Source organism: Neoarius graeffei, chromosome 1 (genome assembly GCF_027579695.1).
Source record: "Neoarius graeffei isolate fNeoGra1 chromosome 1, fNeoGra1.pri, whole genome shotgun sequence".
NCBI lineage: Eukaryota > Metazoa > Chordata > Actinopteri > Siluriformes > Ariidae > Neoarius > Neoarius graeffei.
In genome coordinates, this window is record NC_083569.1 from 6426515 (window position 1) to 6445463 (window position 18949).

Below are 18949 nucleotides of genomic sequence, written 5' to 3' on the forward strand. Positions count from 1 at the left end.
ACCGTAGGTGTGAATGTGAGTGTGAATGGTTGTCTGTGTTGGCCCTGTGATGACCTGGCGACTTGCCCAGGGTGTATCCCGCCTTTCGCCCGTAGTCAGCTGGGATAGGCTCCAGCTTGCCTGCGACCCTGTAGAACAGGATAAAGCGGCTAGAGATAATGAGATGAGATGAGATTTTGCGAAGGTGAGTAATATAAGCCGAAGTGTAGTACGTATGCAGCTCGAGTCGGAGCTGCTGTAGGCATTTTTGCAATGATAACTTGCATTTTATTTCATGAGATTTCAAAGGTAGCTCAGACTTATGAATTGACATCATTGGACAACCTGAAAAAAACAAAAAACCAATCAAGTTTCAATCACGTTTCAAGCTAGTTTCATCGTTTCATCACTGGTTTGTTTTACGACATCCAAAACTTAAGAAAATTCATTTAACATCGCGGCAAACACGAGCATGTGAACTCCCGATTCCTTTTGAACACAGTGAAAGGTTTGCGAGCCGTTTTTCACGGCGTCTTTTTGAGATTTTGTTTGTTTGTTTGTTCTTTCACCCTTGTGCACGACTTCTTTTGGTATCAGTGTTGTAGTCGAGTCACTAAACCTCGAATCCGAGTCCAGTCTCGAACCCCAGTGTTCAAGTCAGAGTCAAATCCAAGTCATTAAAAAAAAAATTTCAAGTCGGGTTCGAATCTAGTCCACTATTGAATCCGAGTCAAGTCCAACATTCCAACCGCACCATTTGATGGTGGCTGTTTTTGCGCCATTAACATTAGTTTGTTCCTGAACAGGTGAATGTGCTTCTCTTTATCAGGGAGTGCAAAGTATTCTGTCAGAGATGGTTGGGAGACGGATGTACGGTAAGTGCAGAAGGTGTGTTTATTAATACAAGTGAAGACGGTAAACAATCCAGAACGGCAGGCAAAATCGTAAAATGGTGAAACAGGCAATAAGTTGAGCGAGGCACAAACGGGCTATCGTAGACTCGGCAGAATCAAAGACAAGAAACAGGAAATTAGGGATCAGGAAACCAAACAAGGAATTAAGGCTCGGTAATGTCAGCAACGCAACTCAATACTTCGCAAAGTAAGTGTGTTTTCACAGTTTTTATATCGGCACACTGAGGTGGTGTTTACATTAGACCGTATCTGTATCGTTTTCGTTGCGGATGCACTGTCCGTGCACATTAAAACGCCGGGAAACGACTCCACAGGCGGAACAATTTGAATCCGCCAGGGCCCACGTATTCAACCCAGTACGTATCTGATCCGGTGCTGTGTAAACATTGAGGAACGAGGATACGCAGTGCTGAGCTCTAGCTGACGTCGTCATTGGACAACGTCACTGTGACATCCACTTTCCTGATTCGCTGGCGTTGGTCATGTCACGTTGGTCATGTGACGTGACTGCTGAAAAACGGCGCGGACTTCACTTCCTGCTATTTGTGTGTGTACGCGAATCGTTTTAAAAACGTTGATCTGCTGATTCGAAATAATGTAAACAGGGCCTGAGGTGTGACACTCTCGCACGAAATTGGTCCAAAAATTAATGTAGATATAAATATCTTTGATGCCAGATTATTATGGTATGTTACAAAAAATAAAGAAAAAATCCAAGTCCTCATCTCCAATTTACGAGTCCGAATGCAGTTAATGTACAAGTCGGAGTCCAAGTCATCAGTGCTCAAGTCCAAGTCGAGTCACGAGTCCTTGGCGCAAGTCAGATTCGAGTACTACAAGCCTGTTTGGTATCCTTTTTGTCTTTCTCTCAATTTGATCGGTTTGAACATCCAAATGCAGAGCAACAATCTGGAGGTGAAACACAAGAAACTAATGCAAAGCGACTGTAAACAAATACGATGCCTGACCTTCAGCTGGAAGTCTGAGCATGTAATGAGGCAGATCACTACCGGAAGTGATGTCTGTTGCAACAAAGAATTGAGAATCTGTGGCTGTTTTGAAAATCGTGGTCCAACCATCCTGAAGAACGTGGAGCAAATCTGGCTTGAAGAATGGGCAAAAACTAACTCCAAACAGTGTGCAAATCTGGTAGGAACTTGCCCTAATGGACTTCAAGCTGTTATTGCAGCAAAAGGTAGTACGAGCAAGAACTAGTCTGAAAGGATTGAATATTTATCCAAGTAGCCTTTTTCAGGTTTTAATTTGTTTTAAAGATCTGCTGACAAAGAATGACATTTTTCAAAAACTTTTTTTTTTTTTCATGAGTTCAGTAATTTTAGCCTTGTTTCCACCAGAGGAACCTTTTCCATCTCCAGGAACATCTCCAGTGGAGAATGTTACATGCTATTTTGCACTTGTTTCCACTGGAGGAACCTTTTTGGGAACTCCGAATCCTTTATGGAGATTTGTTAACTTTGGGGACATTTCCACTGGAAGAAACCCTGAAGGATGTCTGTGAAGATTCTCAGTCATCCAGGTCATAGTAAACTGTGGGTGGTAAAAGAGAGCAACTGGACTTGCTTGAAGATTCTTGAAGACGTTTCACCTCTCATCCGAAAGGCTTCTTCAGTTCTGTTTGACTAATAGGGAGTATCAGGTATTTATCCTCTCATGGATGAAAAGCAATCCTAAGGTGTCGTTGAGTCATCCTGTTGGTGTGGGTCACTGGGGGCTGGGTGTGAACGGCCTCGAGAGTCGTTGGGGTGATCAGTGGATTGCTGGTTCTCTCTGTCCTCCTGTGAGTCACTGAAAACAGCTGGGTTTTGGTGTGCATTCAGTTGTCTGGGAAGTGTGCCAAGGACTGCATTGTAGGTGGCTGTTAAATGATGTCTTAGACCCCCACCTCTGTTCAGTGATGGCCGTTCCAGGTTGACAAAAATGGCTTCTTTAACTCCTCGCTCATACCAACGATCCTCTCTGGTTGAAATGCGTACGTTGCAATCCTGAAATGAGTGTCCTTTGTTGTTCAGATGAAGATAGACAGTAGAGTCCTGGCTTTTCATCCATGAGAGGATAAATACCTGATACTCCCTGTCAGTCAGACAGAACTTAAGAAGACTTTCGGATGAGAGCTGAAACGTCTTCAAGCAAGTCCAGCTGCTCTCTTTAACCACCCACAAACCCTGAAGGAAAAGTTCCAGGATTTCTTAGAAGTTTGCTGTGGTGGAACTAAATCAGAGGGTGGCAAGCTCACCAGCTGCTGTTATAATCTAGAACGCTTGCTAAATAGTACAGCAACCTAGAATGCCATTTACATCCTGTGTGTGTGTGTGTACAGGAACTTTTCCAGGAATTTGTTAGCTTTACCGTATGTTCATTTCCACTGGCAAAACCGTTTTGGGAACCCAGGAACTTTTCCAGTGATTCAGTAACCTATGCAGTTTTCTCCAGAGGAACCTTTTGAGGAACATATAAGCTTAGTAACATATTTCAGTGTCTTGGGAACTTCAGATTCATGTCCATGATTGGAAAATGGTTGGAAGGCTCATAGGCATTTCCTGAGTCATGGTTACAGAGTAACAGCAAGCTACAGACTGGAGATTTTAACCCCTGAGACCCCATGAGGAAGATCTATGGAGAGCAAAAATCGTCCAGTGGAGAGAATATTGTCTGATTTTGATGAATTAATCCTATAGCATCAGACGTCGTCTAAGCCATCATTCTGTCTGTGCTGGAAAGTGAAAACGGGATCTGCAGTGAAGTGGCATTTTAATCAGGATTAACTCATCCATGACACGATCAGCGTAGATGCAGACGCAGGCAGTCCCTCATCGCTGGTTCAGCGTTAAATCAACTTGCAGCAAAGTACTGTTTATTGACCTGAGCTGTTTCATGAGATAAGACTTCAGCATTGTGTGTGTGTGTTCACTCTCAGTGAAACTGGCCATGTTCTCAGTCAACCATCTTATTAAATTGTCATGTCAAACCCGCCGTGCACAATATTATCGCAATAGTATATAATATAATCGTTACATGAGTTTTTTTTTAAAAAAAAATTTACAGTCCCAATTCCAAAAAAGTTGGGACGCTGTGTAAACCTGTAAATAAAAACAGAATGACAATTTGCAAATCACAGAAACCCTATATTTCATTGGAAATGGTACAAAGGCAACAGATCAGATTTTGAAACTGAGAAATTTTATTGTTTTCTGAGAAATATCTGCTCATTTCGAATTTGACGTCAGCAACGTGTTTCAGAACAGTTGGAACAGAGGCAACAGAAGAATGAAAAAATTGGATAATGCTAAAAAAAAAAAACTAATTAGGTTAATTGGCAACAGGCCAGTAAGATGATTGGGTATAAAAAAAAAAACCTCCCAGAGAGGCGGAGTCTCTTAGAAGTAAAGATGGGATGTGGTTCACCGCTCTGTGAAAGACTGCATGGGCAAAGAATTTGGGAATCACATCATCTATGGTCCATAATATCATTAAAATATTCAGAGAATCTGGAGAAATCTCTGTATGCGAGAGACAAGGCTGAAAACTGACATTGGATGCCTGTGATCTTCAGGCCCTCAGGAGACACTGCATTAAAAGCAGACACGTGTCTGTAGTGGAAATCGCTGTATGGGCTCAGGAACACTTCAGAAAACCATCGTCTGTGAAAACACTTAATTACTGCATCCACAAATGCAAGTTAAAACCAGATATAAGCAATATCCAGAAACACCACCACTTTCTCCGGGCCCGAGCTCTTTTACGATTGACTGAGGCGAAGTGGAAAACCGTCCTGAGGTCTGACGAATCAAAAGTAGAAATTATTTTTAGATCTCATGGACACCACGTCCTCCAGGCTAAAGAGGAGACGGACCATCCGGCTTGTTATCAGCGTACAGTTCAAAATCCAACACCTGTGATGGTATGAGGGGGCATTAGTGCACATGACATGGGTAGCTTGTACATCTGGGAAGGCATCATTAATGCTGAATGATATATACACGTTTCAGAGCAATATGCTGCCATCCAGACTAAATCTTTTTCAGGAAAGGCTTTCCTTCTTTCAGCAAGACAACGCCAAACCGCATATTAAAACTGCATGGCTCTGTAGTAAGAGTCTGGGTGCTAAACTGGCCTGCCTGCAGTCTAGTCCTGTCTCTCATTTTAAAACATTTGACGCATTATGAGGTGCAAAATATGACAAAGGAGACCCCGAACTGTTGAGCAGCTGAAACTATATCGGGTAAGAACGGGACAACATTTCTCTTTTCAAAACCACAGCAATTGGTCTCCTCAGTTCCCAAACGTTTACAGTGTGTTGTTAAAAGTCGAGGTGATGCAACACAGTGGTAAACATGCCCCTGTCCCAATTTTTCTGAAACATGTTGCTGGCATAAAATTCAAAATGAGCATATATTTTTCAAAAAACAATGAAATTTCTCAGTTTCAACATCTGGTATGTTGTCTTTTGTACTATTTTCAATGAAATATATAGTGATTTGTAAATTATTGCACTGTTTTTCTTTACAGTTTTCACAGCGTCCCAACTTTTTTTTTTTTTTGGAATTGGGGTTATATAACATATATTGGATTTTTAAAAACGAAAAAAGAAATCCCTGGATAGGAATCGTGACCACCACGGTTAGACCGCAGCACTGTTGAATGTTCCATTTTGGAGTGTAAAAATGTATAATTGCTGACTTCCTGTCAGGAGACATTTATTTTATATAACATTTTATGGAAGGAGCCTTGAGCGTCAGCGTGTTGTCAGTGCTCTTAATGTGATGCCGCCGCCACCATGCTTCACTTCCAGGATCAGCAGTTAGGTTTCTGCAAACTGTAACACTGTCATCGTCTTGTGGCTAAAAAAACTTAAACGTTTCCCAAATCCAACGAATGACGTGACCTCTGAACTAATTTGGGGTTTTCGCAGTAACATGGGTGAGTATTTATGCAATATTCTGGGCTGTTGTGTGTCGGTTCATAACTTTTTTTAATCCCAAGCCCGTTTCAGTTCGCTACAAAATCTGGGAAAGATGAGTGGAATCTGTTGCTCATACGTTAGAATACATAGAATTTACTTAGCACAGGTGAAATGTTCTTCCTACATGCACTAACTGCGATGGCATGGTTCTTCATCAAAGCCAGCTGATGCTCTTTTGACGATTTGCTCCTCTCCAGTTTGTTCTGCATAATATTAGTCGATAGAAACACAGATTTTGAGCCGGTATCATTTCATTATGTTCCTTTCATTCCAAATACAACCCCGATTCCAAAAAAGTTGGGACAAAGTACAAATTGTAAATAAAAACGGAATGCAATAATTTACAAATCTCAAAAACTGATATTGTATTCACAATAGAACATAGACAACATATCAAATGTCGAAAGTGAGACATTTTGAAATTTCATGCCAAATATTGGCTCATTTGAAATTTCATGACAGCAACACATCTCAAAAAAGTTGGGACAGGGGCAATAAGAGGCTGGAAAAGTTAAAGGTACAAAAAAGGAACAGCTGGAGGACCAAATTGCAACTCATTAGGGCAATTGGCAATAGGTCATTAACATGACTGGGTATAAAAAGAGCATCTTGGAGTGGCAGCGGCTCTCAGAAGTAAAGATGGGAAGAGGATCACCAATCCCCCCAATTCTGCGCCGACAAATAGTGGAGCAATATCAGAAAGGAGTTCGACAGTGTAAAATTGCAAAGAGTTTGAACATATCATCATCTACAGTGCATAATATCATCAAAAGATTCAGAGAATCTGGAAGAATCTCTGTGCGTAAGGGTCAAGGCCGGAAAACCATACTGGGTGCCCATGATCTTCGGGCCCTTAGATGGCACTGCATCACATACAGGCATGCTTCTGTACTGGAAATCACAAAATGGGCTCAGGAATATTTCCAGAGAACATTATCTGTGAACACAATTCACCGTGCCATCCGCCGTTGCCAGCTAAAACTCTATAGTTCAAAAAAGAAGCTGTATCTAAACACGATCCAGAAGCGCAGACGTCTTCTCTGGGCCAAGGCTAATTTAAAATGGACTGTGGCAAAGTGGAAAACTGTTCTGTGGTCAGACGAATCAAAATTTGAAGTTCTTTATGGAAATCAGGGACGCCGTATCATTCGGACTAAAGAGGAGAAGGACGACCCAAGTTGTTATCAGCGCTCAGTTCAGAAGCCTGCATCTCTGATGGAATGGGGTTGCATTAGTGCGTGTGGCATGGGCAGCTTACACATCTGGAAAGACACCATCAATGCTGAAAGGTATATCCAGGTTCTAGAGCAACATATGCTCCCATCCAGATGACGTCTCTTTCAGGAAAGACCTTGCATTTTCCAACATGACAATGCCAAACCACATACTGCATCATTTACAGCATCATGGCTGCGTAGAAGAAGGGTCCGGGTACTGAACTGGCCAGCCTGCAGTCCAGATCTTTCGCCCATAGAAAACATTTGGCGCATCATAAAACGGAAGATACGACAAAAAAGACCTAAGACAGTTGAGCAACTAGAATCCTACATTAGACAAGAATGGGTTAACATTCCTATCCCTAAACTTGAGCAACTTGTCTCCTCAGTCCCCAGACGTTTACAGACTGTTGTAAAGAGAAAAGGGGATGACTCACAGTGGTAAACATGGCCTTGTCCCAACTTTTTTGAGATGTGTTGTTGTCATGAAATTTAAAATCACCTAATTTTTCTCTTTAAGTGATGCATTTTCTCAGTTTAAACATTTGATATGTCATCTATATTCTATTCTGAATAAAATATGGAATTTTGAAATTTACACATCATTGCATTCTGTTTTTATTTACAATTTGTACTTTGTCCCAACTTTTTTGGAATCGGGGTTGTATGTTTTAAGAAGAAGGAAGGCTTGTTAAAAAAAAAAATGCACAGGCTATATAATCGTCCTGCTGTCTCTGGAGTTATTATTAGCTCAGATTGATGGCTGGTCTGTCCAAATAAACACGGTGTTGGATTTGGAGCCACTGTCAGCTTCCACTGTTATTCCAGGACAGACTTATTGAGCCAACCGGCAATCAGCGATCAGACAAATGCACATTAGCTACTGAACACTAAAATTTGTGTCGCTGGTTGTGTTAACAAGCTCTGTAATTACTATTCAGTATTTATTACCATTTGTCGTTTACTACAGCCATGCTACTCTAGCAGATACACGAGTTTGAACACCTCAAAGCCGTATTGAATTAATGCTTTCAATAAAAGGTCATAACAGAGCAACAAAAGTAACACCAGCATATAAAAAGCCAATGTTATGTGAATGTTTTTGGACTTGGGCAGATGGCTGGGTTCAGAGCCAGTGCAAAAGCAACACCAGAAAGCACAACCAGTGCCAAACCAGGCGCACGTCCAGGTCACGACGAAGACTTGGGAACATCCTTCTGCTAAAAAACCAAAACAGTTTTATGTAGCTTTGGAATCACATTATAACAATATTCAGTGCTTACAACAGAATAGTAATATGATGGGAGGTTAAACTGATTTGTTGTTAGTTCTGCATTTAAAAGCTGAGCAAGTAGTACGAGCACACATGCATCACACTAGATGAAGTCCCGAGTGCTCTGAACACCGTAAACGCGACGCGAGGTCATTATTTCAAGTGAAATACTGTCATTTACTATAATAAGTAGTTACAATCCCGTTTCCAAAAAAGTTGGGACGCTGTGTAAACTGTAAATAAAAGCAGAATGTGATCAAACTTCGAAATTTATTTATTTATTTTTTAAATAATATGCTCATTTTGAATTTGATGTAAGCAACATGTTTCAGAAAAGTTGGGACAGGGGCGTGTTTACCACTGTGTTACATCACCTCTACTTTTACCAACACTCTGGAACTGTCTGGGAACTGAGCAGACCAACTGCTGTAGTTTTGAAGGAGACCTGTTGTCCCAGACAGATCTGGACTGCAGCAGGCCAGTTTAGCACCCGGACTCTCTTTTACGATAGAGCCATGCAGTTTTAATATGTGCAGAAAGTGGTTTGGCATCGTCTTGCTGAAAGAAGGAAGGCCTTCACTGAGGAAGATTTAGTCTGAATGGCAGCATATTGCTCTGAAACGTAGATCATTCAGCATTAATGATCCCTTCCCAGATGTACAAGCTATCCATGTCATGTGCACTAACGCCCCTTCATACCATCACAGGTGCTGAATGCTTTCGAACTGCGCGCTGATAACAAGCCGGATGGTCCGTCTCCTCTTTAGCCTGGAGGACGTGGTGTCCATGATTTTCTAAAAAGAATTTCTACTTTTGATTCGTCAGACCTCGGGACGGTTTTCCACTTTGCCTCGGTCGATCGTAAAAGAGCTCGGGCCCAGAGAAGGTGGCGGTGTTTCTGGATATTGTTTATATCTGGTTTTAACTTGCGTTTGTGGACGCAGTAATGAAGTGTTTTCACAGACGATGGTTTTCTGAAGTGTTCCTGAGCCCATACAGTCGGTGCGTTTACATGCACATAGAGAAAATCGAATTTCTGCCGTAGCTCGACTGAAATCGAAGTTCTAAATGCCATGGAAACACCTTAGCTCGGCTGAAATCAAACCGAACTGGATTTCTCGTAATCGAGCTACGCGACCTAGATTATGCGATTGTAGCCGAGCTACTTAGTGCATGTAAACCCTGTCGAGCTACTTACTTCAGCACTGCCCCTTCCGGAAGTGACGAGTGACGAGACCACAAGCGGGAAACACAACAGCCTCGGTTGGCATGACAACAGTAGTAGTAGCGAGCAGCAGAAGAGGTCAGGAGGAACAACATCGCTCGATGTTGCTGTCCTCGTCGTCGTTCTTCTTGTGAACACGGAACTGATAACTTTGTTTATACTCTTGAATACCTCTTCTTCATGACGACAACCGGAAGTGTACCAACACGATGGGGCGTGTAGCGCCACCTGTGGCTCGGGTGCACAATGTACCTCACACAATAGCTCGATTTCCTTGTGTGCATGTAGGATTGGATTCCTCTGGCACCCCTGCTGGGACCCTTAGCTCGATTACTGACAGTAGCTCGATTTGGATGTGCATGTAAACGCACTGAGTGATTTCCACTACAGACACGTGTCTGCTTTTAATGCAGTGTCTCCTGAGGGACTGAAGATCACAGGCATCCAAGGTTTCAGCCTTGTTTCTTGCATACAGAGATTTCTCCAGATTCTCTGGATCTTTGAATGATATTATGGACCATAGATGATGTGATCCACAATTTTTTTTTTTTTTTTGCAGTTTTGTTATTCTTAAGTTGTTGCACTGTTTGCCCACGCAGTCTTTCACAGAGCGGTGAACCCCTCGCCATCTTTACTTCTGAGAGACTCCGACTCTCTGGGAGGGTTGTTTTATACCCGGTCATGTTGCTGACCTGTTGCCAATTAACCTAATTAGTTTTATTTTATTAGTTTTAGCATTACACAACTTTTTCTTTTTTTGTTGCCCCGTACCAACTTTTCTGAAACGTGTTGCTGACATCCAATTCAGAATGAGTATATATTTTTAAAAAAAAAATACGATTTCTCAGTTTCAACATTTTCCAAATTGTCTCATTCTGCTTTCATTTACAGTTTACACAGCGTCCCAACTTTTTTGGAAATGGGGTTGTTGAAAGTTGTGGTGGTATGCTGAGTGTCAGCTCCACTCTTAGACCTTACAGCAATTTACAACCATTAACCCGAAGTTCCTGTGTAGATCCCCATCAGAAAGAAACCTTTTTTTGAAGCTAAGAACCCGTACTTATCTATTATACCATGAGGATGAGCTGTTACTATAGAAACCGTAACGTATTAAGACGAGTGTGTTGATAGAAACCTGTGATTTGCAGCTGCACTACATTTATTGTCAGAGTTGCTGTGATGCAAAATTAACCCACGATCAGAATAGAGCATTCAATAAAACAGCATTGAACTGATAATTTGGTGTTTTGTAGCACACAAACACATGACACCACCCCACCTCGCTTCACATGGTGTGTAACACGTTCAGCTTCAGCTAAGACGGAACAAAGCTCTTTGTGCCGTCCATCACGAGAGCTGATAAAAAGCCCCGGAAGAGTTTGATGGACTCTTCATGCTCTCCTCCTTCTTTAGGAGATTGGGAGCAGAGGCAGGACTGGGGCCATCTACTGGTCATGGCTGGAACGGCAGCGTGGACAGAATGATGCATAACGTCAGCACTGAATGCTTCCATTTATTCATTTGGCAGCCATTTTGATTTAAATCCAGTTACAAGCATGTTTGCTTAAGGTAAAAACCGTGGCTAGTTTACTTGACAACCTTATTACTAAAGATGTCCAATGAATGGTGTACAGAGTGAATTTCTGTGCATTTTTGCACGTGTGTGTGCTCTGAATCAGAACAAAATGGATTTTTGTTTTCACACTGCACATAATTCAACAAAGCAAAAAAAAAAAGCTGAAAATATCCTTTCATTCATTGGTTAGAAATACATTGATGGAAAAAAGGTCAACAAACGTTTCTTTAAGTGTGTATTGAAATCACAAAAATCACCCGAACACTGAGAGTCAGCGTGGAATAAATGATTCGATAAATATAGTTTAAAGCATTTTGTGTGTCCATATCCAGAGTTTCCATTCTTGGTTTAATCCTCTAAATCTCCAGAACACGCTGCGGTGTGTTTCTGCACCTCTCCAGCTTTGTACTTTGGCTGAATTAAGAAGCTTACATTTACAAAACACGTGACATGTTTGTTTGATTCACAGTCGACTCAGAGTCAAATCATTTTCTCACTGCAATCGAACTGCGCTCGAGTTAACGTTTAGGTTTCGAGTCCATCACAATAAAACTGCAAATGGATTAATGGAAGTAATGAAGCAACGGCAATGTCATGATATAGCGTACAATGATGAATTGCGATACAAATATAATGATGTAATGATGTGAATCGATGAAATAAAAAACGAATCGTGATTATTATCAGACTCTCTAATCTCTTAGTTTTTCCGAACTGTAATTGTGTTGCTTTGACACCAGAGGGTGTAATAACTTACAATATCAGGAATATGCATAATGAAAGTTTTGCCTATTAGCTGAATCGTGGCACATTTGACACTTTTTTTTCAGGTTCTCTGAGGACATTTTAAAGCTCCAGAGCAGATTTTGACTAATGGCAGCGATATTACCTTCTTCATTTCCAGGCAGTGTTGTAGTCGAGTCACTAGACCTCGAGTCCAGTCTTGAGTCCCCAGTGTTCAAGTCCGAGTCAAGTCCAAGTCATTAAAGAAAATTTCGAATAGAGTCCGAGTCGAGTCCACTACTGATCCGAGTCAAGACCGAGTCGAGTTCGCTACTGATCCGAGTGGAGTCCAAGTCGAGTTCGCTACTGATCCGAGTCGAGTCCACTACTGATCCGAGTCAAGACCGAGCCGAGTCTTGAATTTACGAGTCCGAATGCAGTTAATGCACGAGTCCGAGTCATCAGTGCTCAAGTCCGAGTCAAGTCATGAGTCCTTAAAATTATGGCACGAGTCGGACTTGAGTACTACAAGCTTGATTCGGTTGAAGCTGAACATTAGTGGGTGACTGATGTGGTGTTTTAAGAGCAGATGGAAATGGACTGATATTTATGAACCATAAACACGACCAATGTATGAAACTTTATCAGATTAATTAACTGAAAGAGAGAACGCCCCTGCGGCACGGTGGTGTAGTGGTTAGCGCTGTCGCCTCACAGCAAGAAGGTCCGGGTTCGAGCCCCGTGGCCGGCGAGGGCCTTTCTGTGCGGAGTTTGCATGTTCTCCCCGTGTCCGCGTGGGTTTCCTCCGGGTGCTCCGGTTTCCCCCACAGTCCAAAGACATGCAGTTAGGTTAACGTGGGGTGGCCTTGGGCTGAAGTGCCCTTGAGCGAGGTACCGAACCCCTGACTGCTCCCTGGGCGCTCTGGTGTGGCTGCCCACTGCTCTGGGTGTGTTCACTGCTTCAGATGGGTTAAATGCAGAGGATGAATTTCACCGTGCTTGAAGTGTGCTTGAGTATGACTAATAGCACAGGTTCTTGTGTTGCATGTTCTCCATGTGGGTTCATCAATTTTTGGAAATTATATGGAGCTCAACCAACATACAGGATAACAGAAACTGGAGATTTCCGCAAAACGATTTGACTTAAAATGAAGACTGGGTGGTGGACAAAAGGTGGATAAAGTCAACCTGCAAAAGTTCACCTCGCTAAATCACCAAAACTGGTGTCGCGTCCACGTCTTCACAACCTGATGCTCAGAGTTATTCCGTCCCGGTCAGATAGTGTTGACTTGTGAGAGGTGGCATTATGACTTTTTGACATTATTCTTGTACATCATTCCTCCATCTTGTCTCTTGTCTCAGCGAACAAGTACATCCTCGCAGAAATGATGAGGTGCTGCAGTGTGAGAGGTGAACAGGAGAAGGAGGAGGAGTGCACAGTAAACATTCCCCCGACTCTGTGATTATCCGGAATTGGATTTTTAACGGCTCGTTCGAGCGCGAGTGCAGGATGCGTGCGCTTTTTTGCATTGCTAATGTCATTTTCACGCTGGAGAGCTCTCGGCTCACGCTTCCTCACAAGATGCCCGTTATCTTCCAGCCGTGCAAGCAGCTTCTGAATGAACTCTGGGAATTGTTACGGGAATGCGACGCAAAAATGGCTTCTTCAGCTCGTTTTGAATTTCGGAGCTTTTAGGGAGTATCAAGTGCCTTTGAGCTTTGCCGTGGTTTTATGGACATCTGGAAATGGAGTTTGAGAAATCGGAATGATGAACGGTAGAAATAAATTAAAGCAGAGTGTTTTGAGAGAAATTGGATTGTGAGTGAAAAAGAAACTTATTTTTGAAGAAATGACATTAAAGCAGATTTCTTTTTGCCCCTTTTGGAACTTTTGGATGGAAACCTACTGTGTGGCATTAGTATTTCTCCTACTATCCATCCATCTATTGTCCGTAACCGCTTATCCTGTGCAGGGTCATGGGCAAGCTGGAGCCTATCCCAGCTGACTACGGGCGAAAGGCGGGGTACACCCTGGACAAGTCGCCAGGTCATCACAGGGCTGACACATAGACACAGACAACCATTCACACTCACATTCACACCTACGGTCAATTTAGAGTCACCAGTTAAACCGGCAACAGTCTATTCAGTCTAATTCTGACAGTTCTGCATTTAAAATGTTCATATACCAAATAATTGTATCACCTAAACTTGCTCGGCAGCTGATCACGTGGATAGTAAAGTAGAAGTGCCAGCCAAAAACAGACTTCAAATTCAGTTGCTTGCGCTTGAAAATTTTACGGGGGGGGGCCCTAAATTGTAATCTTCCATAGGGCCCAAGATTTCTAGCGGCGCCCCTGCCTGCATGTAACTGAAAGAAATATTAGTGAACCGGCGTATACTTGCTGTGAATTTGCCATAAATTATTATTATTATTGGTAGCATTATTATTAACCCCCTGGGGTCTGAAAGTATTTTCTGGCACTCTAATGATTTTGGTATGCTCTAGTGTTGTCAATTTCAACAAATCTAAGCAGTATTTTCAAAGTCAGATGACTTTATTTATTTATTTTGGATTCAGCACAAGTTCAGCTACAATAATATCCATGTCATAAAATACTAGATAAATGAAGATGTCCTAAAAAGCAGTTTTAGAACTGTGTTGGAATGGGTGAAAAAAACATGACCTTACCCATTGTGACGAACCGTTTTGGTCACTTGAGGTGATTTGGTTCAGTCTTCGGAAAGGGTCAAGCACAAAAACTTAAATCTGCTCCATTGGTTTGGACAATTAACTGGGCATCAAAAAATTTATATGTCCTATTGTTTTGGGATAAAGGGTTTGCAGTGGGAGATATTCAATGAGAAGAGTAAAAATTTCCATTCCATTCAATGAGAAGAGTGAAAACCCTTCCCACTGCCAACCCTTCATCCCATCAGGTCAAGTCCCAGTGGGTAAGGTCATGTTTTCCACACATTCCAACACTGTTCTAAAACTGATTTTTATAACAGCTTAATTTAGCTGGTCTCATCTCATCTCATTATCTCTAGCCGCTTTATCCTGTTCTACAGGGTCGCAGGCAAGCTGGAGCGACGACGGGTGAAAGGCGGGGTACACCCTGGACAAGTCGCCAGGTCATCACAGGGCTGACACATAGACACAGACAACCATTCACACTCACATTCACACCTACGGTCAATTTAGAGTCACCAGTTAACCTAACCTGCATGTCTTTGGACTGTGGGGGAAACCGGAGCACCCGGAGGAAACCCACGCGGACACCAGTGACGTGCGGTGAGGTTTGTGGCTAGTGAGGCACTGACTTTTTTTTTTTTTTTCAAAATCAGATTTTCAAATATGCACCAAAATAGGGATAACAGAAAAGGCGGTTTCTTGTAGCACAGCCACACAGCCAATCTTTTCGGTTGTACCACTCACGGTTATCTTCTGCCCAGTCCTTTGAAGTAATTCCTTTAGCTCCGGCGTCGGCCGTCCATTCTTTATCACGTCCCGTTTTCCTTAAAAGTCCAACTTTGAGAAACCTTTCAGTTGAGCTGTTACATCCTCCATTGTTGCAGTCAATCAGAACAAGCCAACAACAGTCCAAATTAAACTTTACGTGACGACGTAGAGAAGAAGCAACCACCAAACAAGAATAACTGAGCTCGGGGGCGTCGTGGCTCAGGTGGTTAAGGCGCCATACCATGAATGCGGGCGACCCGGGTTCGATTCCGGCCCGAGGTCATTTCCCGATCCCTTCCCGTCTCTCTCTCTCTCCCGCTCATTTCCTGTCTCTACACTGTCCTATCCAATAAAGGTGCAAAAAGCCCAAAAAAAATCTTTTAAAAAAAAAAAAAAAAAAAGAATAACTGAGCTCACGTACGCACTCTGCGCTGCGGCAGAGCTACTGCCTGCCTCACCTCATGTCTTTTCAGTGCGGCTTTGTCAAATTGTTAACACTAAGTGATACGCATACGTAGAAAACATTACATATTATAAGGAAAGTGAGGACGTATTATACACATGTCTACAATGTATAAAAAACATTTTAATACAGCATTACGTTGGTAGCGTACACAGAGTAAGCAAAAGGCACGCGCTCAACCCAGTTAACAAGGGATTGCGCAATCTGACGTGAGGCACGGCTTGGTGCTGCCTCACGTCGCTGCATATTTGCTGCAATTGAATAGGAAATGGGCAAATACGGCGATTTTGATTCCAAAAATTGAAATTATTTGAATCATACAGAAATGGCATATATAGCACAGATGATTGGACAAATCTTTATTGTTATCATTATTTACATTCATTACATTTCATGATGGCTGGATGATGACCGGTGAGGCCCTGCCTCACCTGCCGCCCCTGACGGACACGGGGAGAACATGCAAACTCCACACAGAAAGGCTCTCGTCAGCCACTGGGCTTGAACCCAGAACCTTTTTGTTGTGAGGCGACAGCGCTAACCACTACACCACCGTGCTGCTCTTCTCTTACTATGTTTTTTTTAGGTCCGTATCGTGAAATACCGTGGCCGAGGTCAGTATTCAAGGCCGAGGTCATGGTATTTCACCATACGGACTGACCTTAATCTGGTAAATAATATATAAATTTTTTTCTTTACCAAATTCGAACAGAAAACAAGAGCGCCCGAAAGGGAAAACTGAGCCGAGCCGCCATTTTGAACCCTCATTCACGGCTGTAATGCAAATTGCTTCCTCCTCGGGATACAGGTGCACTTCCATGGCAGGAAAAAAACTACATTTTGTCCATGTAGTCCCCTATTTATACAAATAGGAGTCATTCAGGATTCAGCCATGTTTTTGCTCGACCAGAGTTATACAGTATTCATCTCATCTCATTACCTCTAGCCGCTTTATCCTGTTCTACAGGGTCGCAGGCGAGCTGGAGCCTATCCCAGCTGACTACGGGCGAAAGGCGGGGTACACCCTGGACAAGTCGCCAGGTCATCACAGGGCTGACACATAGACACAGACAACCATTCACACTCACATTCACACCTACGGTCAATTTAGAGTCACCAGTTAACCTAACCTGCATGTCTTTGGACTGTGGGGGAAACCGGAGCACCCGGAGGAAACCCACGCGGACACGGGGAGAACATGCAAACTCTGCACAGAAAGGCCCTCGCCGGCCACGGGGCTCGAACCCGGACCTTCTTGCTGTGAGGCGACAGCGCTAACCACTACACCACCGTGCCGCCCGTTATACAGTATTATGACCTTTATATTGCATAAATAAAGCCATTTGGTGAAATTTTGAAGAAGAGATTGTACTGGTTTAAAGTTTTTACCGAACATAATATTATGTATTAGGATAACATGGTCCAAAATGGGCCTCATTAACTAATGAGATCAAACTGTTAGCAACAGTTACAGGTTTTTAGCTTTCTCCTGAAATGTTTTCTTTTATTTTGTCTTCTTCAGGGTAGTAAAACTCGCTTTCACTGTGAACGCTGTCGTTATCGCTATCCATGCTGTAAAATTAATGCTATTTTGAATCGTCATTCACGGCTGTAATGCAAATGGCTTCCTCCTCGGTATACAAGTGCACTTCCATGGCAGGACAAAAAACTACATTTTGCCGCCTATATATCCCCTATTTATACAAATAGGAGTCATTCAGGATTCAGCCATGTTTTTGCTTGGCGTTAGCAACAGTTACAGGTTTTTAGCTTTCTCCTGAAATGGTTTCTTTTATTTCTTCTTCCTCAGGGTAGTAAAACTCGCTTTCGCTGTGAACACTGTCGTTATCGCTATCCATGCTGTAAAATTAATGCTGTTCTCCTGAGAAATGCTGGCAAAAATTTCTAAGATTTTTGATAATCTTTTAAATAAATCTTATAAAAAAGATAAATGTTGACAAAAAATGCTACTATTTTTGTTGTGCACGAGCGAGTTGCCAGAGGTCCATAACTGAGGTCCGTACCGAAGGATACGGACCCGCTCACCAGCCAATCAGAGCGCAGGATTTGGACCGCGAAAAAAATAAAATACGATATAATCCATACAGGACACTTTCGATGGAATAAAAACGTGTTCTATTCCCTTCTACCGGGTTTCATTCATTTGGTTCGATAACATGCAATATTGTTAGCATATTGCTTGCGTGTATTACGTCACTCTGCCCAATGGGGAATAAGCGTTGAATATGGTTGACGACCGTGGCGGCTGGTAGTCTTTCAAACAGGGGAGGCTGGTCGGTTACGATGTTTCCAGATTTTAAAAGAAAAAAGAAAAAACACATCAATTTTGCCCATACTCTTGCCTCTGATCTGGCTGATTGTTGGCAGCGTCACAAACTGTGAAATAACAGGTTCTTTTGGCCCATTAGCCTACTGTCCAATATACATGATGGTGGTGTTGGGGGGGAGGGGTATATTTTAACATTTTATATTTTAAAATTGTGGCATGTTGTTTAAAAATTGATCATTATTGAAAGCAGCTCTTTGTCAGGAACCTCAGCAGTAACAGCAGAGTGTTCTGGAATAGGCACAAGCACTGACCTTGGGGAGCCAAACATAGAGCTGGGTGCCACACATTTCATTCAATGACACTTTCCCTATATTTTACTTATTTTGACTAAGAAATGTTTTATTGACAATTTTGATAACCCTTCACTTTTAATCCAGGTCTGTAGTGTGAAATGTTCTCGGCTGTGTTTTTGTTTAAAAACGTTTTCCAAATTGTAGCTGTGTTTAATTCATATCCAGAGAAATATATATTCCAATATAATATACTCAGCATAAACATTTTAAATAGATTCTATATTTTTGGTCCATCCATGACATATATTACTAAAGTAGCCTATTTACTGTTGTTGATGTGGGTCACTTGCTGTTAGCCAATTCACTTTCTCGTACCAGGAGAGCTGAAAGGAACGAGTATTATTCCCTACCTTTTTCACCAAGTCAATTTGAGGCGTTGGTCTACCCTGCTCTTTAATTTTAATTTTTTCCTCGAAAGAAAGACTGGCAAATGGCTTCGCCAAAATTAAATCAGCAATGCTTGGCATCCGTGCGCAGCTTTCTTGCTAGCTG

The 18949-nt window shown here is 42.3% G+C and overlaps 1 protein-coding gene across 3 annotated transcripts in view; it reads left to right on the forward strand.

The window, feature by feature from the left end:
• Positions 1 to 18949, forward strand: part of st6galnac3 (ST6 (alpha-N-acetyl-neuraminyl-2,3-beta-galactosyl-1,3)-N-acetylgalactosaminide alpha-2,6-sialyltransferase 3) — a 191808-nt gene that overhangs the window by 31856 nt on the left and 141003 nt on the right. The window contains exon 1 of one of the 3 annotated variants that reach the window (XM_060928930.1): positions 2015 to 2088. The exons of the other annotated variants lie outside the window; for them this stretch is intronic. Within the exon in view, the coding sequence (XP_060784913.1) occupies positions 2059 to 2088 (30 nt within the window). The 5' untranslated portion in view covers positions 2015 to 2058. Of the gene's footprint in view, positions 1 to 2014; positions 2089 to 18949 lie in introns of those variants that run through there. 3 annotated transcript variants of the gene reach the window in all.